This window comes from Saccopteryx leptura, chromosome 3 (assembly GCF_036850995.1).
Source record: "Saccopteryx leptura isolate mSacLep1 chromosome 3, mSacLep1_pri_phased_curated, whole genome shotgun sequence".
In the NCBI taxonomy this organism is placed as follows: domain Eukaryota; kingdom Metazoa; phylum Chordata; class Mammalia; order Chiroptera; family Emballonuridae; genus Saccopteryx; species Saccopteryx leptura.
Genome location: NC_089505.1, coordinates 121,609,795 through 121,632,384, shown reverse-complemented (window position 1 = coordinate 121,632,384; position 22,590 = coordinate 121,609,795). Strand labels below are relative to the sequence as shown.

General features: G+C 39.5%; 1 protein-coding gene across 1 annotated transcript in view; it reads left to right on the top strand.

Moving 5' to 3' along the window:
• The first annotated feature begins 12,349 nt into the window (after nt 1-12,349).
• Nucleotides 12,350-22,590, top strand: part of STIL (STIL centriolar assembly protein) — a 48,801-nt gene continuing 38,560 nt past the window's right edge. The window contains exons 1-6 of the mRNA XM_066376213.1: nt 12,350-12,567; nt 13,807-13,911; nt 14,415-14,501; nt 18,913-19,020; nt 21,159-21,271; nt 21,647-21,834. Coding sequence (XP_066232310.1) covers nt 14,458-14,501; nt 18,913-19,020; nt 21,159-21,271; nt 21,647-21,834 — 453 coding nt within the window. The 5' untranslated portion in view covers nt 12,350-12,567; nt 13,807-13,911; nt 14,415-14,457. The remainder of the gene's footprint in view (nt 12,568-13,806; nt 13,912-14,414; nt 14,502-18,912; nt 19,021-21,158; nt 21,272-21,646; nt 21,835-22,590) is intronic.

Genomic DNA, 22,590 nt, shown 5'->3' with positions numbered 1-22,590 from the left:
CAGGAACAGAGAGAGATGAGAAGCATCAATCATCACTTTTTTGTTGCGACACCTTAGTTGTTCATTGATTGCTTTCTCATATGTACCTTGACCGTGGGCCTTCAGCAGACCGAGTAACCTCTTGCTTGAGCCAGTGACCTTGGGTCCAAGCTGGTGAGCTTTGCTCAAACCAGATGAGCAAAAAATAAATAAATAAATAAAAATAAAACAAATGAGCTCGCGCTCAAACTGGCTACCTCGGGGTCTCGAACCTGGGTCCTTGGCATCCCAGTCCAACGCTGTATCCACTGCGTCACTGCCTGGTCAGGCTATATAAAAATTTTTATATGGACATGGAAATTTGGATTTCATATAATTCGCATCCCAAAATATATCATACTTTCTTTTATTTTTTCACCTATTTAAAACTGCAAAAACTGGCCTTACCTGCAGTGTCACAGTGGATAAAGCATCGACCTGGAACACTGAGGTCGCTAGTTCGAAACCCTGGGCTTGCCTGGTCAAGGCACATACTGGAGCTGATGCTTCCTGCTCCCCCCCCCCCTTCTCTCTCTCTCTCTTTCTCTCTCCTCTCTAAAATGAATAAATAATAAAAATGTTTAAAAAATGCAAAAACCACCCTGGCTGGGTAGCTCAGTTGGTTAGAGCATCATCCCAATACATCAAGGTTGCAGGTTCTAATCCCCATTCAGGGCACATACAAGAATCAACCAACGAATGAATCAGTAAGTGGAAGAACAAATCTCCCTCTCTCTCTTTTTCTCTTTCCCTCTCTCTCTCCCTTCCTCTCTCTAAAATCAATCAATAAATTTTTTAAAAATACAAAGATTATTTTAGCTTGTAGACTATACTAAAACAGATGCCCAGAGACTATAGTTTGCTGACCCCTGTCCTGGAAAAATGTGTAGTGTTAAAAAGTCCAACTCAAGCTCAAAGGAAGGCTCTAAACCAGGGGTCCCCAAACTACGGACCCGCAGGCCACATGCGGCCCCCTGAGGCCATTTATCCAGCCCTTGCCGCACTTCCAGAAGGGGCACCTCTTTCATTGGTGGTCAGTGAAAGGAGTATAGTTCCCATTGAAATACTGGTCAGTTTGTTGATTTAAATTTACTTGTTCTTTATTTTAAATATTGTATTTGTTCTCGTTTTTTTTTTAACTTTAAAATAAGATATGTGCAGTGTGCATAGGGATTTGTTCATAGTTTTTTTTATAGTCCAGCCCTCCAACGGTCTGAGGGACAGTGAACTGGCCCCCTGTGTAAAAAGTTTGGGGACCTCTGCTCTAAACCCTTCATCTTCTGGAGAGGAGGAGCTAGGACACACAGGTCAGCTGAAAACAACCACCGTCAGTCATATTACTAAGAGGTAGTAGGTATACAAAAAAGGCCCTATTAATGCAGATGTATCTTCTTTTCCTTTGTGTACATTCTCTTAAGTGACTTTTTTGTAGCTTAAGGCACCTAGACTTGAAAGGTGTTAAGGATATAGGGTTTGTGAAAAAAGAGTCTAGGAAGCTATTCTCATGCTTTAAATGAGGTCCTTATGCCTTGTTCACATGCTTTTAGTGAAGGCCATATAGAACATAAATAAAAAGTCTTTCTTGCTCTGATGATAGAGGCCACCAGAACTAAGGATTCCACACAGTGGTTTAGGTTCAAAACATCATTGTGAACCTACATACAGCAATTTGTAGTGACTTTTCTCTCTATGCCTCCCTGGAGAGCTATGACTACAGTAGGTTGAGTATTTATAGTCCTGTACCTTGCTCATCTCTTTCTGCCAACCATGCTAGGTTACTAAGGAAAATATTAATGTGAAATTCAAAAAAAAAAAAAGTGAAACAAAAATACCTATCTCTGTCAAAGGTTTTCCAGGGAGTTACTTCTAGGAAGAACAAGGTTAAGCAAAAGAATAGTTTATTATTTATTGGCTTTTTGGGACCGTCCTGTTTATTTACTGCTACATAACAACCCAACTCCCAAAATTAATGGCTCACAACAACAAGAGATGCTTTGTGTGGGAACCTTGCTCTCTCCCCCCAACACACACACATATTTGGTAACCAGAAGTGTTTAGTGTCAGTAGTGTTGTTAGTAGAGAGAGGAGACACATGAAAGAGTTTTTCCAAAACACCTCTTACCACACTAGTCATGTGCAGCCAAGCCAAGGAGGCTGGGATTTGTAAAGGACACCATGCTACTCTGATGCTTGAACATATTCCTCTGCTTGTCTACAGTGAAAGGTCTACCTCTTAGCACCTTGATCCTATTTTCTCTTCCTCCAAAATCATTTTTCTTAACTTTATATCAGTGCTCCTACTCCTTGGAGGTGGCAGAGAAGCAATGGGTTCCACCTAGAGGCAAGCAACAGACTTTCAATAACAATATGCCTCAAGAAATATATACTGAATAAGTGGATGTTACCCAGTAGAGGGCCATTCCTTATCTAAATCCATAGATTGAATCCACAGATTAAATAAATTGAGGGGATATCTACTGAATATCTACTATGTGCCAGGCATTTCCTTTACCTATTTTTTGTGATGATATTCAAACTTTTTAATAATCACTACAGTCAAAATAGCTGTAGAGATTTCTGTGCCAGAATTTGCTGTGCTGGGCATCAACCTTCTAATTGTTGGACCATAGGAAGGTCCTTGGTGTCCCAGGAAAAGGATGAATGGTGCTCAGGGGAGTAGCTCTATACCAAGTCATATGAAAATAATTCAATATTTTAAACAGCAGTAGCGTCTTAGCAGTTGTTTGTTGGCTAAACATCAGCCTTGCCTTATAAAATCCTCATAATGCTGTGAAGTTTTCAGTTGGAGAAGCAAAGCTAGGAAGTGGAAATCCTTTGTTCAAGACCACATAAGCAGTAGATAGCGAAGTGAATTTCAACCTCAGCATGTATGGCTTCAAAAATCTGTATTCTTTCTCTACAATACTGACACCTTCTGAGATAAAAAAGTTCCATACTCATAAAATCCCTTCAAAATGAGTTTTATTACAGATGAGAAGACTGATCTTAGAAAGTTGTGTAATAAGAGCTATCCTCAAAACTTACTCTTACCCATCTGTTTACTTACCCATCAAATACATTAGGTCTTTTGGGAATCTATTCAGTGCATGCATGCTATTCCTGTGATATAGTTAAGTTCCTAGTGACAACTCTAGGAACTTCAGAAATAGCGCCTTTTTACCATTTATTTGTCCTGTTGATCATAATTGCCCTTTAGAGATAGATCATCTGTTCCCATACTTTCACTTTCCCATTCTTCACTACACCTCTCTGCTGGTATATGCTATTTTTTAGGATTCAGCTCAGATTTTACCTCTATCAGGAAGCTCTCTCTAAATCTCTAAGGCTGGGTTAGATGCCCCTGTCTTGTACTTCTCCACACACCACCTCCCTACTTACTCCATCCCTTGTTTGCTTCTGTTATAGCACTGTGTTGTATTGTGTATCTCCACACTAGAGTCAGAGTTACTTGAAGGAAGGGACTGTGTCTTATTACTCTTTATACAGCATGACAATATATTTATTGTTATAACATGATTCACTCTTTTAAGGGAACTTCAAGGTTCCTGGATGAGTTACACTAGAAATTAAAGAGATGTTGCAAGTAATACCACAGAAGTACAGAGAAAAAAAAAAGACTACTATGAACAAAGTGCACAACCTAGAAGAAATTGACAAATTCCTAGAATCAAACAACCTACCAAAACTGAATTATGATGAAATAAAATATCTGAACAGATAGATTGTTAGCAAGGAGATGGAATCAGTAATTCAAAACCTCCCAACAAACAAAAGACCAGCACCAGACATCTTCACTAGTGAATTTACCAAACATTCAAAGAAGAATTAATACCAATCTTTCTCCAAAATATAGAAAAGAGGGAACTCTTCCAAACACATTTTATGGAGCATGTATTACCCTGATACCAAAACCAGACAAGGATGCTATAAAGAAAAAAGTTACAGGCCAATATTCCTGATGAACATAGCTGCACAGATGTTCAACAAAATATTAATAAACTGAATTCAACAATACATTAAAAGGCTCATATACCATTTATTTATTTATTTATTTTTACTTTTTTTTTTGTATTTTTCTGAAGCTGGAAACGGGGAGAGACAGTCAGACAGACTCCCGCATGCGCCCGACCGGGATCCACCCGGCATGCCCACCAGGGGCGACGCTCTGCCCACCAGGGGGCGATGCGATGCTCTGCCCCTCCGGGCGTCGCTCTGCTGCGACCAGAGCCACTCTAGCGCCTGGGGCAGAGGCCAAGGAGCCATCCCTAGCACCCGGGCCATCTTTGCTCCAATGGAGCCTTGGCTGCGGGAGGGGAAGAGAGAGACAGAGAGGAAGAAGGGAGGGGGGTAGAGAAGCAAATGGGCGCTTCTCCTATGTGCCCTGGCTGGGAATCGAACCCGGGTCCCCCGCACACCAGGCCGACGCTCTACTGCTGAGCCAACTGGCCAGGGTATTTATTTTTACTTTTTAAAAATTTCTTCATTTTAGAGAGGAGAGAGAGAGAGAGAGAATGGAGGGAGGAACAGGAAGCATCAACTCCTACATGTGTCTTGGCTAGGCAAGCCCAGGGTTTTGAACCAATGACCTCAGGTCGACGCTTTATCCACTGTACCACCACAGGTCAGGCCAGGATTATATACCATGTTCTACTTCTATTCAACATAGTATTGGAAGTCCTAGACAGAGCAATTAGACAAGAGAATGAAATAGGCATCCAAATTCGAAAGGAAGAAGTAAAACTATCACTATTTGTAGATGACATATCATATATTGAAAACCTTTGCCTGACCTGTGATGATGCAGTACATAAAGCATTGACCTGAAATGCTGAAGTTGCTGGTTTGAAGACCCAGGCTTGCCCAGTCAAGGCAGATACAAGAAGCAGCTATGAGTTGATACTTCCCACTCCTCTCCAGCCCTTCTCTCTCTCTCTCCCTCCTTTAAAAACAAACAAACAAACAAATAAATACTTTAAAAGAAAAGAAAATCCTAAAGATTTTATCAAAAAACTGTTAGAATTGCTCTGGCTGGATAGCTCAGTTGGTTAGAGTGTTACCCCAAAATGCAGAGGTTGCCAGTTTGATCCCTGGTCAGGGTACATAGAGGAACAGATCAATTTTCTTTTCTCTCTCCCTCTTCCCTTGTCCCCCTTCCTTTCTCTCTAAAAATCAATTTAAAAAATGTTTGAACTGCCCTGGCCGGTTGGCTCAGCGGTAGAGCGTCAGCCTGGCGTGTGGGGGACCCGGGTTCGATTCCCGGCCAGGGCACACAGGAGAAGCGCCCATTTGCTTCTCCACTCCCCCCCTTTCCTCTCTGTCTCTCTCTTCCCCTCCCGCAGCCAAGGCTCCATTGGAGCAAAGATGGCCCGGGCACTGGGGATGGCTCCTTGGCCTCTGCCCCAGGCGCTAGAGTAGCTCTGGTCGCGGCAGAGCGACGCCCCAGAGGGGCAGAGTATCGCCCCCTGGTGGGCAGAGCATCGCCCCTGATGGGTGTGCCAGGTGGATCCCGGTCGGGCGCATGCGGGAGTCTGTCTGACTGTCTCTCCCCATTTCCAGCTTCAGAAAAATACAAAAAATAAAAAAAAAATAAAAATAAAAATAAAAAGTGTTTGAACTAATAGGGGAATTCAGGAAATAAAGTTGCAGGATACAAAATCAATACACATACATAAAAGTCTGTTAGAAACTATCAGAAAGAGAACAATTCCATTTGTAATTGCATTAAAAACAATAAAATAGCCTGACCGTTGGTGGCGCAGTGGATAAAGCGTCGACCTGGAAATACTGGGGTCGCCGGTTCGAAACCCTGGGCTTGCCTGGTCAAGGCACATATGGGAGTTGATGCTTCCAGCTCCTCCCACCTTCTCTCTCTGACTCTCTCTCTCTATTCCAAAAAGGAATAAATAAAATTAAAAAAAAAAATGGCGACTTTGACGTCGATGACATGCAGCAGAAGTTTAAAAAAAAAAAAAATAAATAAATAAATAAATAAATAAAAACAATAAAATATTTAGGAATAAATTTCACTAAGGGGTTGAAAGGCCTATATTGAAAACTACAAGACATCATAAAAGAAATAAAAGAAGGAACATCACTTTGTGACCATTTGGCTAAGATCAAGTGAAATTAAGAAAAAAAAACAAATAAATCTAAAGATCCTCTGTGCTCATAGACGGAAAGAACTAATATTGTTAAAATGATATACTACCCAAGGCAATAACAGATGCACTGCAATTCTAATCAAAATCTCAACGGCATTTTTCACAGAAATAGAACAAACAATCCTAAAATTTTATGGGACCACAAAAGACCTCAAATAGCCAAAGCAATCTTGAGAAAGAAGAACAAAGCTGGAGGCATCATGTTCCCTGGTTTCAAACTATATTACAAAGCTATGGTAATGAAAACAGTATGACATTGTTATAAAAACAGATACATAGATAGGTCAATGAAACAGAGCAGCAAGCCTAGAAATAAATCCATGCATATATGGTCAATTAATTTATGACCTGACCTGTGGTGACACTGGATAAAGTGTCAATCTGAAATGCTGAGGTCGCTGATTTGAAACCCTGGGCTGGCCTGGTCAAGGCACATATGGGAGTTGATGCTTCCTGCTCCTCCCCTCTTCTCTCTCCCTCTCTTTCTCTCTTCTTTCTAAAATGAATAAATAAAGTCTTTTTTAAAAATCATAACAAAGGAGTTAGTTTCCTTGAATGTAAAATCAGGATGGTGGTACATTAACTCAGATTAGCAAATACTTTCAGAGAATTTACTGGTATGTGTTACTTGCTTATTCCAGTCTTTACTCCAAACAATCCAAGCTTTAAAAAATGAGTAAGATCAGTCAACATGACTTAACACATAAATTATTGTTATCTCTAATGAGAGGTTTAAGACTCTAAAAGGAATTTTGGCCTGACCCTGGTGGTGCAGTGGACAAGGCCTCAACCCAGAACATTGAGGTTCCCAGTTCAAAACCTCGAGGTCAGCTTGAGCACCTGTTGTCAGCCTGAATACAGGATCATTGACATTCCCAAGGTCAGTGACTTGAGCCCAAGCTCACTGCTTGAGCAAGGGGATCACTGGCTCAGCTTAAGCCCCCCAGTAAAGGCATATATGAGAAGCAATCAGTGAACAATTAAAGTGAAGCAACTAGGACTTGATATTTCTCATCTCTCCTCTCTCACTTCCTGCCTCTCTCTCTCTAAAAAAAGAAATCTCAAAGGAATTTTGCATAAATTGACAGATTAACAATCCCCCTTGAAAATATGATGTTCCTTAAAAGTGAAGCTGTCGTTTTTAAAAAGCAGTAGTCCAGCTTAGCTCAAAAATGTAAATAGAGGAGGGGAAAGTTGGGTGTTTGGATAAATTTAGTAAATGAGTAGCAGAACTGATAACTGATTCCAACTTCCTTGTTCCTGGTGATAACAATAGCTCTTTAATTCCCACAGCCAGGCTATTAGCAGGCACATCAGGGTTTAACTGAACATTTACCCAGTCTGATCATAACGACCATGCCACATAGACAGTGACTAAAAAGGAAAAAGAAAAAAAATGAAGACGATGAGTTAGGATGTAGAATTTTAGGTGAAATTTTTCATTTGCAAGATTTTTCTCATAACATTGTTTTTGCAACAAATTCATACATTAAAAGTATAACATACTAAAAATAGTTCACTGTGAATAAATTAATGCACTTGCAAATTTGAAAAATAAGACCGATAGCTTTTCTCTGTTAGGGCCAATAACTATAACAATTCCATAGTGTTCTGAAATGACATAAATACATGTAAACAGGGATCAAAAAATAGCATAGCATATATTCAGTCTATTTTAACTGGCCTGCAATCTAACAATAATTCATATTTGCTTTGGATAATTACCTCTTATTACCATGTCTATAAAATTGTGCCTTCCTTGTTCTATGCTTGTCACATCCTTCCAATTCTCCATTCCATCTAGCACAATGCTTAGTGTGTAGCAGGTCCTTGATATAGCATTTGTAGATTTTATTTCACTAAGTTGATTCTCTTTGGAAATTAAGAAGCCAGTTCCCTTAATCTCTATGAATCTACTGCAGTGTGTTGCTCATTTATTAAAACTGTCAACTGTACATTTACACTAATAGTATATAGGCAGATTTTAATTTTACATTCTTTACGCATTCAATCTTTTTTATGATAATGTATGATATGCAAAAGAAGAAAATCAATCTTAGAGATCTTAAATAGCAGCATTGGGGCCAGATTCCCAAAGCTAGTGCTTGTTACATTATACCATAATTAAAAAAATTTTTAATAGCTAGAAAATAATCCCTTTGGTCACCTCCAAGCTGTACTAAATATAAGGTTGAGTCATTGCAATCCTAAAATAAAGATTACTTTTCTCTTCATTCAATTAAAAAAAGCATCTACTTTGTGCATAACATTAAAAGTATAACCTGCTTAGAAGTCCAATAGTAATAAAATGTTTAATTGAAGTTCTTTTTTGGTATTTGAGTTATTAGTAAGTAATAATAAGATATTTAACTGTATTGTGGTTCAAAACAATAGCATATGCTTCAACTCTCCTCATGCCCTTCCTTTTTGTATTTTTAATTGACTTTATATTTTATTTTATTTTTTTAATGTTTATTGATTTGAGAGAGAGAAAGAGAGGAACATTGACCTGTTCCTGTATGTGTCCTGACTGGGTATCAAACTGGCCAGACAGAACAGTTTTAGACTTACAAGAAAAATAAAATGAGAATGTAGTACAAAGTTCCCACATACCCCATATACACATAGCTTCCCCTATTATTAACATAGTTAGTGTGGTACCTTTGCTCCAATTAATAAACCAATGTTGGTACAATATTATTAATTAAAGTTCTTGCTTTATTTAGATTTTCTTAGTTTTAAACAAGTGTCATGTTTCTATTCCATGATTCCATTCACAATACCACATTACATTTAGTTATCATATCACTTTAGGTGTCTCTTGGCTAGTTTATCAGACTTTCCTTGCTTTTGATAACCTTGACAAGGTTTGAGGAGTACAGGTCAGGTATTTTATAGGATTCCCCACCACTGGCATTGGTCTGATGTTTTTCTCAGGACTGAGGTTATAGGTTATGGGAAGAAAGACACTAAAGTGCCATTTTCATCATAGCATGAGTGTACATACTATCAGCATGACCCTTGACTGTTAATATTGGCCTTTATTACGTGGCTGAAGGACTATGATCAGATTTCTCCAATGTAAATTACTCCTCCCCTTCCATACTATACATGTTGGAAGGATGTCACTATGTCCAGCCCATACCTAAGAAGTAAGGAATTATGTGTTATGCTCATCCCTTCTTTTTTGTCTAATTTATATCATCTTACATTTCTCTTTCAGATATCTTAAAGGAGTTCTAAAGAAAACTAGAGGAAAGTAAGGGGCATTTCAAATCCTGACTCTGAACTAACTAGCTGTATGATCTTTTAAATTTCCTCTTTTGTTGAATAGGAACACTACCTCTCTACTTTGACTATTAGGACAGACATACAAGATAATGGCAGAGAAGGCCCACACAAGGTCCCTTTTTTTTATGTCCTAAATTTAGTCTGTAAACAAATCCTATTGACTCTACCTTCAAAATACATCCAGAATCCAGCAACCTCTCATCACCTTCATTGCTACCATTCTGGTTCAAGCCATTATCAAGCTCTCCCCTAGTTTATTGCAACAGCCCTCTAAGTAGTCTCCTTACTTTTGCCCTAGCTCCCTCCAGTTTATTCTCAATGTAGCAACCACAGTAACCCTTTAAAGCCCTAAAAGCAAATCTTGTCAGTCCCCTAATCTTTGAATGGCTTCCTGTCAAACTCAAGAGTGCAGCCAAGTCCTTATCATGGACTATTATATCATGGCCCTAAGTGATCTACCAAAACCTCGTCCCCCTTCAACTCTTTTTTTCTTAATGATTAAGTCCATTTATTCTGAAATAAAACAAAAGAAATAGAAGCCCTTCAACTCTTTTTTTTTTTTTCTACAGAGAGAGAGAGAGAGAGAGAGAGAGAGAGAGAGTCAGAGAGAGGGATAGATAGGGACAGACAGACAGGAATGGAGGGAGATGAGAAGCATCAATCATTAGTTTTTCGTTGCAACACCTCTCACCTGCAAAGAGTACACTTACCTGACAGCCTTTTTTTTCCTTTTTTAAAAAATTTTTATTTTATTTATTCATTTTAGAGAGGGAGAGAGAAAGACAGAGAGACAGGGGGGAGGAGCTGGAAGCATCAACTCCCATATGTGCCTTGACCAGGCAAGCCCAGGTTTCGAACCGGCAACCTCAGCATTCGAGGTCCACACTTTATCCACTGCGCCACCACAGGTCAGGCAACCTGACAGCCTTTTGCTGGCCTTAGCTTTGGTGCTTGCTTTCAGGGATGCCTCAGATGATTACTGAGCACAGCAAAAGTTCTAGCGATTTCTAACTAATGTGGGACTCCTCTAATGTCCAGAGTTCCCTATTGAATTGGCCAACACTTTATCAGACATGCATCGCTCTCTGAGGCTTTTCCTACTCTCGCACCAGAGCTGAGGAACTGACCATCATTTCTCTTAAAATATGTGCCCGGAGAATTTTTCTAGGAAAACAGAGAATGACACTTTGTGGAACATATATTTCTTGGCTAGTTTGATACATTTTATACTCTCTCAAAAGGGTGGACACTTAGGCCCTGGCCGGTTGGCTCAGAGGTAGAGCGTCGGCCTGGCGTGCAGGATTCCCAGGTTCGATTTCCAGCCAGGGCACACAGGAGAAGTGCCCATCTGCTTCTCCACCCCTCCCCCTCTCCTTCCTCTCTGTCTCTCTCTTCCCCTCCTGCAGCCGAGGCTCCATTGGAGCAAAGTTGGCCCGCGCACTGATGGCTCTGTGGCCTCTGCCTCAGGTGCTAGAATGGCTCTGGATGCAACAGAGCTGGGGCAGAGCATCGCCCCCTAGTGGGCATGCCAGGTGGATCCCCGTCGGGCACATGCAGGAGTCTGTCTGACTGCCTCCCCATTTCCAGCTTCGGAAAAATGCAAAAAAAAAAAAAAGGGTGGACACTTATTCAGAACAAGACAGCCTACCAAGGCAGTTTAGACCTTAAGGCACTCCCATATTGCCCAGTAAACTAACAAAAACAGAATCTAGAGGAAAGTAAGTGGCATTTCAAATCCTGACTCTGTATGATCTTTTGTTTCCTCCCTTGGAAACTTAGAAATAATACCTCTTTACTTTGATGGTTAGGGCAATTATATAAGCTAATGGCCGAGAAGATAAGTTATCACACCAATATGAATACCATATGATATATAAATATATATATATACACACATATGCCATATATAAATACCACCTGCCATTTATATATGAGGACAATTTTTTTAAATGTTTTCTATCGAGAAGAGAGGACACTTCTTTTTTTCTTTTTTTTGTATTTTTCTGAAGCTGGAAATGGGGAGACAGACTCCCGCATGCGCCCCACCGGGATCCACCCGGCACGCCCACCAGGGGCAGACGCTCTGCCCACCAGGGGGCGATGCTCTGCCCCTCCGGGGCGTCGCTCTGTTGCGACCAGAGCCACTCTAGGCCTGGGGCAGAGGCCAAGGAGCCATCCCCAGCGCCCGGGCCATCTTTGCTCCAATGGAGCCTTGGCTGCAGGAGGGGAAGAGAGAGACAGAGAGGAAGGAGAGGGGGAGGGGTGGAGAAGCAGATGGGCGCTTCTCCTGTGTGCCCTGGCCGGGAATCAAACCCGGGACTTCTGCACGCCAGGCCGACGCTCTACCATTGAGCCAACCGGCCAGGGCGAGAGGACATTTCTAAGAAAGAAACAAAGAAATCTAACTTCCCCTCTCTTTTGCCCATTCAAGCAAAGGGTTTCTCCGGCAGTAAGCAGAGCGATAAATTAGGCAGCAGGCACTTGCTTCCTCTGACATGCTCACTTCAGCCCGGCCGGTCTTTTTACTGTGATTATGCAAGGCCCGCCCCACCCCGGAACTTAACCGTTGACAAAAAAAAAAAAAAAAAAAATCAAGTGTTTAAATCCTCCGGAACCTGATCCTGGAACGCCAGCGGCGCCTCATTTCTCCAAGGAGACTTGGGATTGGTCGAACTCTGGTCCGGTGCGGCGTGCTGATTGGCTAGCGCACCAGCGCGTCGCGGAGACCTTGCGTAATGCTTCCGACACCGCCCCTGAGTTCTGATGGGTCGGGTTTCTGACCAGTCAGCGGGCGAGGCGCGGGCTACGGTTTGACGAGTTGTGTTTGCCGCCTCAGTTCCCGCGACCCCAACGTCCCAGGGCGGAGTCGGTGGAGGCGTTCCTTGGAGCAGGCCTATGTTCCGGCTCAACAAACACACCTGGCCTCGGCGGAGGTTTCGGTGAGGCGGATTCCATGCTTCGGTTTCCACTGAGAGGCCGCAGCGGGAACCGGGCGAGGACGGCGGCCACCGTGCCGGACTCTGTGGTTGGTTCAGTCCTCCAGGAGCCTGGGCTGACGAGGGAACTAGTGGGAGAAGTAAGCGGACCACGAATTTCTTGAGAACCATTTTTGCTTAGGTATTCAGTCGATAACGTGCCGTTTAGTTGTTTTCAGTGTGAAAATTTCTTAAGGACTGAAAAGGTGTATGCTCGTTCTTGCATTTCTCACGTTATGTAGTTCACACAGCTGCATAGTAAGGGACCGGTTAATGTTTGAAGTTCGTGGTCCTGTGAGTAATGTAATGTGTAAACAAGCAAGTGTGAAAATGCTGAGTGTATGAACACAGGCAGAAATAACATCACCCTGGTGCCTAGGAGATGGTTTCACAGAGGACAGGGATATTAGAGTTGGATTGTGAAGGATGATGGGGGGTTTACTGTTCCAACTAAAGGGGACGGCCTATGCAGATACTCAGACTCGGGAATTGCAAGTAGATCGGTTTGAATAGGATGTAGGATGAGTGGATAAGGGGTAAAGTTGGAATAATAGAGTGAGCCAGATTGTGATGATTCTTAATTCTGTATATGAAAAAGAACCAACAACAACAGCAAAAAGAAGAGCCGTCAACCTTTTAAGCACAAAAATAATTATATCAGGTTTATATAGAAATAACCTAGCAAAACTGAGGATTTTACAGTAAATCTGGTGAGTTGAAGAAGTCAGGAATTAAGTAGAGATGGAAAGACATTTTATTGGGGAAGATGAAGAAGAGGTAAGGATGACTTGATTTCTATTTTGTACACAATACCATTGTCCAAGGAGAATATGTTTTGCTAGGTATAGTTGTTATGTTGCTTTAATTGCTTGAGTGATTCTATCAGAATGTACTGTCCCACGTGTATTGTTTTAAAATGAGAAATGGACCAACGTTATCTTTTTACTATAAGTCATTTCCTAGATTTACAGGGATCAAGAAGCTATTCATGACAACCAAGCAGCATAGAAGGGCTTTAGTGTTTAAAACCTGCATCCATAGAAGTTCTGCCTGAAGTCCAGATACCTCCAAGAGGGACTTTATAGTCTAACTTTCAATAGGATTTTGTTCTTGTAAATATTTTCAGTCTCTGATTTTATCTAAAAAGTCTCTTCTAAATGACTTTTGCACCTGCATTATTAACTCTTTCCTCCCTTATTTTCGGACAATTCTTTTTTTGCTAGAATTGAAATAGAGGATACAGGGCCTAAAGAACTCTAAGACAAAAATAAATGAATATAGGAAATACTGAATTGTAAAGAAAGGACATTGAGGTCTGTTTTTGTTTTGATAATATTTAGATGAAGATACCCAGTGAGCAATTAGAAACATGGGTTTAAAACTCAGCAGAGAGGTGGAAGCTGAAAGTTTGCTATATACAGATGGGTGTGGAAGCAGTGGGAGTGGTAAGAGTACCCAAAGAAGATGGGTGGGGCCTAAAGAGACCACTGACTTTGCATGGATACAAGTCAGTTTATGGGGATGCAGTATATATCTTCAATCTCCACAAGATTGAAGGTTCATTGACTTCATTATAGACCCAATAAATATCTAGCCCAAATTATTCATATCTGCTGCTTTGTGGTGTTTTTTAATATTTTGGTACTTTTGTTCAAAACCTCATATATTAAATACTACCTGCCCTGCCAGGCTTATATAGTTGATACAATGATCTTGGGGCAGGACCCGTGCTTTTCTTAATGAATAGATATATTGGTAGGTTTTGCTGCCTAGAATAAATCTTAACATTAATTTATAGGCAGAATGACTATGAAGTATACAAAAATGATTAGAACCCACACACATTTAATCTTATTAATCTATAGCTGAAGACACTTTATGTAAGTGGTTAAATCATGTTTCTTATATTTTATTTTTAGTTACTCATTATTAATATTCTCTTTTTTAGGATACTGAACATTTAAAATTGAATACATCATTCACCAACTATCATGCAGCCTCCATATCCTTTTGCAGGGTCCCAGATGAATACCAGGTATAAAAATATTTTTATAGAATTATTGTTCACAGCCGCTCACATAATTTGGGAAAATAGGTTGGAAAAGAAGGGAAAAAAACTTTAAAATCAAGAAAGTCTGGGACCATATCCCAGCTCTGCCACTTATTAGGTGGGTGACCTTAATTGAGTTAATTAGCTTCTCTAAGCCTCACTATCCTCATCTATAAATTGCGGGTGGTAATTTTTATCTAACAGAAGATTTTTGAGAAGGGTTCAATAAGAATACTAAAGAGACTGTTACATAGTAGGCACTTGATAAATTTTAGTCTCATTCCCTCCTTCCCTTATTTTAGTTTCACAGAGGATCTTTTTATTGATGGAAAATAATACCTGAACTCGTTTTTGTTGTTTTGATTTTGTTTGTTTTTGTGTGCATGTGTGTGTTTAGTGAGAGAGAGAGAGAGAGAGAGAGAGAGATAGGAAGAGAGAGTTGTGGCACTTGTTTATTGATTGCTTCTCATACATGCCTTGGGTGGGGCAGGGGAGATGTGCTCCAGCTGAGCTAGTGACCCCTTACTCAGGCCAGCAACCATAGGACCATGTTGAGAATCCCATGCTGAAGCTGGTGACCCTGCACTCAAGCCTGATGAGCCCACACTCAAGCCAGCAACCTTGGGGTTTTGAACTTGGGACCTCAGTGTCCTAGGTTGACGCTTGATCCACTGTGCCACCATCAGTCAGGCCCTGAATTCTAAGGCTAAAAAGTTGTTTACATCCTAGACAAGTGGGAAAATGGTTGGGTTCCTTCCCTCTTCTAAACCCTAATTTCTTTTTTCTTCTTTTTTTTTTTAACCCTAAGTTCTTGATGGGAAAAATATTACATTGGCTATACTTAGTTCCCTTAAATATCCCTAAGCCTTTTCCCACACACTTGGAAGTAGGAAAGAGGAGCTTGCCACCTGTCTGTCTCCTGTTTTCTAATTCTGTCAGTACTGAGGGGACCAGTACTGTGTTATTTGCCTCTTTGAATCATTTATTCCAGGGGTCCCCAAACTACGGCTCTGCCGGCCCCCTGAGGCCATTTATCCAGCCCCCACCGCACTTCCGGGAGGGGCACCTCTTTCATTGGTGGTCAGTGAGAGGAGCATAGTTCCCATTGAAATACTGGTCAGTTTGTTGATTTAAATTTACTTGTTCTTTATTTTAAATATTGTATTTGTTCCCGTTTTGTTTTTTTACTTTAAGATATGTGCATTGTGCATAGGGATTTGTTCATAGGTTTTTTTATAGTCCGGCCCTCCAACGGTCTGAGGGACAGTGAACTGGCCCCTGTGTAAAAAATTTGGGGACCCCTGATTTATTCTATTTTCCCCCTAGGGAAGAACAGTTAGTGCTGACATGTGAAATTTTATTTTTCTAAACTAGAAGTACATCCATGAGTTACCTTCATTCTCTGTACTGCTTTTCTTTGTGCCAGATGGTCTTGAGGAAGACAATGGGAAACATGACCCAAAGAAGTGATCTTATTTCTTTCACTTAATTTTGGCCCTTCTGTTCTGTTGATACTTGTAAGGTTTTGAAAACTTGTCAACAGAAGTTCTTTTCTTTTTAAACTATTATTGGGTCAAATTTATTCCTTATATTCTAGGTAAAATAATATACCCATGTGACTTAAACTAATTATTCCCAGTATATTCAACTCCAGTTTTTAAATTCAGACTCAACTGTAGTTTTCTGTTTTTTATTTTGTTTTACTGAAACCTGTGGTTTTCAGTAATCTATAGGCTTTAGGGCAGCAATTCTGAATTGTTTTAGGGTTAGAGACTGCTTTGAATATCTGATAGCCATGCATTTCGTTTCTTAAGAAAAAGTACTTATATACATACATGCAAAATTTTGCACCTTATTTATAAAGCTGTTTTTGTCTCCCAAAGTCTACATGTATATCTTAGATTAAGAAAACAACTAACAAGTGTCTTTTTTAAATCTTGCTGTGCCAGGTGCTTTGCATGCATTATATATTTTTATTTTTTTAAGCCAGAGAGATAGGCGGGGGAGAGATGAGAAGCATCAACTGATAGTTGTGTCACTTTAGTTGTTTACTGATTTACTTTATATATGCCTTGATGGAATGGGGGTGCTTAAGCCAAGCCAGTGATCCCTTGCTTAAGCCAGTGACCATGGGATCATGTCCATGATCCAACACTCAACGTCCAATCGACGCTCTATCCACTGCATCACCACCGGTCAGGCTGCATGCTTTATTCTTAATCTTTACAACAAACCTATTAGTTATAAATACTATTATTATCTACCTCTTTTTTCCTAAATGACGAAACTGTAGCTTAGAAAGATGATCCGGCCCTGGCCGGTTTGCTCAGTGGTAGAACGTCGGCCTGGTGTGCAGGAGTCCCGGGTTCGATTCCTGGCCAGGACACACAGGAGAAGCGCCCATCTGCTTCTCCACCTCTCCCCCTCTCCTTCCTCTCTGTCTCTCTCTTCCCCTCCCGCAGCCAAGGCTCCATTGGAGCAAAGTTGGCCCGGGTGCTGGGGATGGCTCTATGGCCTCTGCCTCAGGCGCTAGAATGGCTCTGTTTGCAGCAGAGTGACGCCCCAGATGGGCAGAGCATCACCCCCTGGTGGGCATGCGGGTGGATCCCGGTCGGGCGCATGCGGTAGTCTGTCTGACTGCCTCCCGGTTTCCAACTTCAGAAAAATACAAAAAAAAAAAAGAAAGATGATCTGACCCCAAGTCACACAGTGGTAAGTGGTACAGTCAAGATTTAAACTTGATACATCTTCTACTCTGTACTGCAACAAAGTAAACCTGAATTATGTAGTTTGGGCTTGAAAGGTACTATGGACTACTGAGAGCAAAAAGAAATACCTAACATTAGTACTTATAGGTCAAGAGTTTTTCTTAGCACTTTACAACTTTACATATATTGACTCATTTGATATCCAGTATAACTCTGTCAGGAGATACTGATATTATTCTGTTTAATAGGTGAGGAAATTGAGGTACAGAGACATTAAATATACAACTAGCAAATTTTGAAGCCTGGTTTCGGTCCTAACCAGTTGGTCTCCAAACTTTTTGCTTTACCCTTGCATTATACTGTCTTTCATCAATTTATATATGATGTATTAGATATAGAGATATAAACTTACACTTTGTCATTTCTTAATCTCAGATTATGTCCTTATTTCAAAGCAGGGTGATTAAACATCCTTCCCTTCCTATAGATATCATGAACTCAAATTAGACAAGGATTTAAAAGCACATAGCTGGGAATGTGGTGGAGCCAGAATTTTTTTTTTTTTTTACACTTTCTTGGGGTTTTTTTGTTTTGTTTTTGAGCCAGAATTTGAACCTAAGCTCTAAAGCACTTATACCACTGAGCTGCTAGAAGTATAAGATTTGAAATCAGCTACACTTCAGTCCATATCCTAGCTCTGCTACTTAATTGCTATATGAAGCTAGGAAAGTTACAGTTTATTATCAATAAAGTGTCTCTGGAACATTTATAGTGAGAAATACTGTGTATGTAAAGTGTCCATTAGGATGCCTGGTACCTCATAGTAGGTGACTGGTAAACTGGGGCTAGTATTTTAGTTGAGAAAGTTCATCAGGTGATACATGAAAGTAAGAAGGTATTCATGATGCATGATATGATAAATATTCTTTCAGTTCAACTACTTAACAATCAGCTACCAGGCAAATGCCCTGTTGTAAATAGCTCACTGTCAGGGCTTTTTTGCTTTAATTACATGTGACTCTGACAGATAGTTTCTCCCTAGTCTTTTCTTTCCATTGTCTTTTCCTTATTGTGGTTTTCTTATGTTACTTATGTAAATAAAAACTGTGATGGTATCTTGTGTGATTTAATATTGAGGCCTTGCTTTATGCAACCCCGTAGGATCTTTGTTGGGGACTAATAATGTCTTTTTGATGCTTCAGTAATTAACTTATATGATAGGGCCCAAGATACCAAATTTGGAAATACTGAAAAGTAGAAGACTATTAAGTTTTTGTTTTTCATAATTTTATTAGGTATTACTTATCAATTATCTAGAAATCAGTTCTGAAGGACAGATCTTAATTTTAAATTTAAATGTAAATTCATGGCTTATACTCATTTTTCTGTTACTTAAAGCAGATTTTATAAGATTAGTACTCCTGGTTGTTTTTTAAAGCGTGTATGTGTATAAATTTATGAATACATAAGAAAAAAAGGACAGATAAAAGCTATATCTAAATTTTGAGTGCTTATTCTCTTAAAAGTAGTTACAAACTGATATATTTTTTGCTTTTTAAAAATATTTCAGCTGTTCTCAAATAACAAAAGTAATCTGAAAAGCATCATTTAAAAAGTTAAACTGTTTCTTAAAAAAGTTTATACTGTTTGCTTTTCATTGTTCTTTGATTTGAAAATTTTCTTTTAAGGTTTTCTTCAAGCAGGATGGTACCTTTTTACTTTCCTCCATCAAAATGTGCACTTTGGAACCCGATACCAATTGGAGATTTCATCTACTTACATATTAATTACTACAGGTATATTTCTTTTTTCAAATCAAACCAGAATAAACAGGAGTCAAAAAGATGTGTAAGGCAAAACTGATTGCTATGATATTTTATTTTTTTTATTCAGAATCTTCCTTCCCTTCTGCTTCTTTTTAAATCTGTTCTTCATGCTTTTGAGGAAAAAATTTTAATTACACAGTTAAAATAGTCTGCAAACCTTATTATATAGTCTTATTCTAAGTACAATAAGAATTCAAAAGTGACAAAATAATAAAAACTGAAAGCATTTTTCACAATGCTTCAGCATCGTGTCTTTGTAGAGCATTGAGAAGATTGAACTGATTTTGAGTGAGTGGATCTTATTAGAAGGAATATAAAATATGCTATTCCAGGATCTTGATAGAAAGACATAGCAATTTAGGCTTAAAGTCATAGAAAATAAAGATCCATTGAGATTTTTTTTTTTTTTTTTCATTTTTCTGAAGCTGGAAACAGGGAGAGACAGTCAGACAGACTCCCGCATGCACTCGACCGGGATCCACCCGGCACGCCCACCAGGGGCGATGCTCTGCCCACCAGGGGGCGATGCTCTGCCCATCCTGGGCGTCGCCATGTTGCGACCAGAGCCACTCTAGCGCCTGAGGCAGAGGCCACAGAGCCATCCCCAGCACCCGGGCCATCTTTGCTCCAATGGAGCCTTGGCTGCGGGAGGGGAAGAGAGAGACAGAGAGGAAGGCGCGGCGGAGGGGTGGAGAAGCAAATGGGCGCTTCTCCTATGTGCCCTGGCCGGGAATCGAACCCGGGTCCTCCGCACGCTAGGCCGACGCTCTACCGCTGAGCCAACCGGCCAGGGCCTCCATTGAGATTTTTAAATAACGGAGTTACTTGTTAAAAGCAAAATTCTAAGGATCGATCATAGTAGAGAGAGCCTAGAGTCAGCCTATCTGCAAGATGGTTTTCTATAATATAAGAAACAGATTTATACCATAGTTGTTTAAAGTACTGTAACTAGAGTGAGACTGCTTAGAGGGTTAAATCCTGATTCTCCTATTTCTTATTTATGTGACCTCAGTAAAGTATCCAAGAATCAGATGCCTTAGTTATAAAGTGGGGATAATGGTACTTGTTTCATAATATTCTTATAGGATTAAATGAGCCAGACTATAAAGCATCAGTTGGCACAGTGCCTGGAACATAGGAAGTTTTCAATAAATGGTAGCGATTATAAGGATTTAGAGCAGTATTGGGATCAAGAGGAAAGAATAAAACAATGTTTTTGAAGAAAGTTTATAGCATTTGATGATGTACTGAATAGAGGAGCTAAAGATGCAAGTCAAAAAGTAAGTTCTAAAACAGTTGGCAGAGATGGGTGGTATCATTGACGGAAACAGTCCTGTAGAAGTTCAATTAAATATTTGTTAGACTTGTGTGTTCTTTTCTCCATGTCTCTTAACCTATCTTTTGTATTTTCTATTATCTTTCTGTGCTGCTTTTTGAGTAATTTTGTTCTTCAGCTCTACTAATTTTTTTTTAGCTGTGCTTAATTGCCATCTATCTTATTTATTTAGGTTTTTTAAACATGGAAGTATACTATATACATGAAGGACTATTTATAACATATGCACAGTTTATAGAATAATAAGCATTTGTGTATCTATCCCCACTTGATTATATAACCTATTGAGTTTTTAATTGATCATACTTTTAATTCTACAAGCTTGTGTGGTTCTTTTTAAGATTGACTAGTATATTTAATAGTATCTTGTTTCTTGCTTATATTTTAGAGTCTTTATATTTCTTTGAACATTTGGATTATGTTTATATTCTATATTCATTAATGCTAGACATCAAGTGAACAAATGAATATGACTATTTCAGTGAAACTTTACAAAAACAAGAGGCTGGCCTTATAATTTCTCTGTTTCTATTCTGGTTCATAAAATTAAGCAAATATCTGGAGAACAACTATTACTTCCGTGTCTGCTTACTGCAGTTCAGATTTCCAGGCAGCCCTCCCAGTGCCCTACCTTTGACCATAGGATTTCCCAACAATGATCTTTCTGTACATTTTAAAAGACGTGAGTTATATTTTAGGCAGCATTTCATAGCAGGAAGGTTTTTTAGGATATCAGATCCACTACCTTCATAAAAGACTTATTATTTTTCAGAAATCCAAAACTTGTGGTAACTGAAAAGACCATCCGACTTGCTTGTCGACATGCTAAGCAGAATAAAAAGAACCTACCGTGCTTTTTACTTGGTTCTCTCACAGTAGATGAAGGTAATATACTTTAAAAAAATATATTTTTATTACTATAAGAGAGTTTATTTTTACCAATCAGCCAATTATTGTTATAAACTTTGTGCTGATTTTCTTTGCTGTATACCAAGGTTATGAAAAAGAATAAAACTTGACACTATTTATCACAGATTTCACAATCTGGTCAGATGGAAGAATATATACCCCCCACAACACGCGCGTGCACGCGCGCGCGCGCACACACACACACGCACGCAAGTAATTTTTAAAAATAAGAGTTTAGTGTTACTATTAGTAAGATATGAATACAGTATTTTGCTGTAATGTATGTTTGCTTGGTTGATTTCACTTTTTTAATTGGCATGCTATATACTAATTGCTATTTTTGTTGTTCAGATGAAGAAGGTGTAACATTGACAGTAGATCGCTTTGATCCTGGTCGAGAAGTACCTGAATGCTCTGAAAGAACTCCTACTGCTTCTCTTCCTGGGGATTTTGTGATTCCATGCACAGTTAATACTCATGGACTTAGTTCAAGTGAAATAATAGTTCACAATGAAGATAACTTCAGTTCAGCTTTTAAGGTGAGATTTATTGATAACTGTTATTCTTAATTCAACACAAGAATCAAACTGTATATTATATTTTAATAAATCCATATTTACTAAGTATTCATGATAATTTGTTGGCCTAAATGCAATTAAGCATGGTTTCTGAGGGCATAAATCCTAGATAGGTAATATGGGTAGCATTTCAGATAGAGGAAGCAGTGTGACCAGGCTAGCAAAGTGCAGTATGTGCTCAGAGTTACTTTAACGGTGTAGATTTTTGCTGGATTTGTGTGCATTCAGACTGGAGTTATTGTTTGTACAGATTACAGAGAGCCTTATCTGTCAGGTTAATGAATTTAAACTGTCATATGGGTCATGTAGAGTCACTGAAAGTTTCTGGAAATAGGAAATACTGTTAAATCAGGGATAGTTTTTTGATAGGGCAGGCTGACCTATGAAGTGGAGAGAGTAGTTAGGCATTGCAGCAGTCTGGTGTGTGTTAATAGGGTGTGGTAGCCTATAGAAGAGTGGTGGCAGACTAGGAGGACACAGCGTGAGCAACTACAGAGGAAGAACCTACTTGACATTTTGGGATGATAAGAAAAGAATCAAAGAGGAATGGTTTTTAGATTTTTCTGGGACTGAGTCAGAGTTAATTGACATCTATCCATTTTTCCCTTGTATTAAATATTTATTAGAAGTGGTATTCTCCAGTAAGAATGTGAAATACTGCTGAGACATCTAAGTTGGAAATATGTGATGGAGCTTAACACAGTTGATCTTATTTGC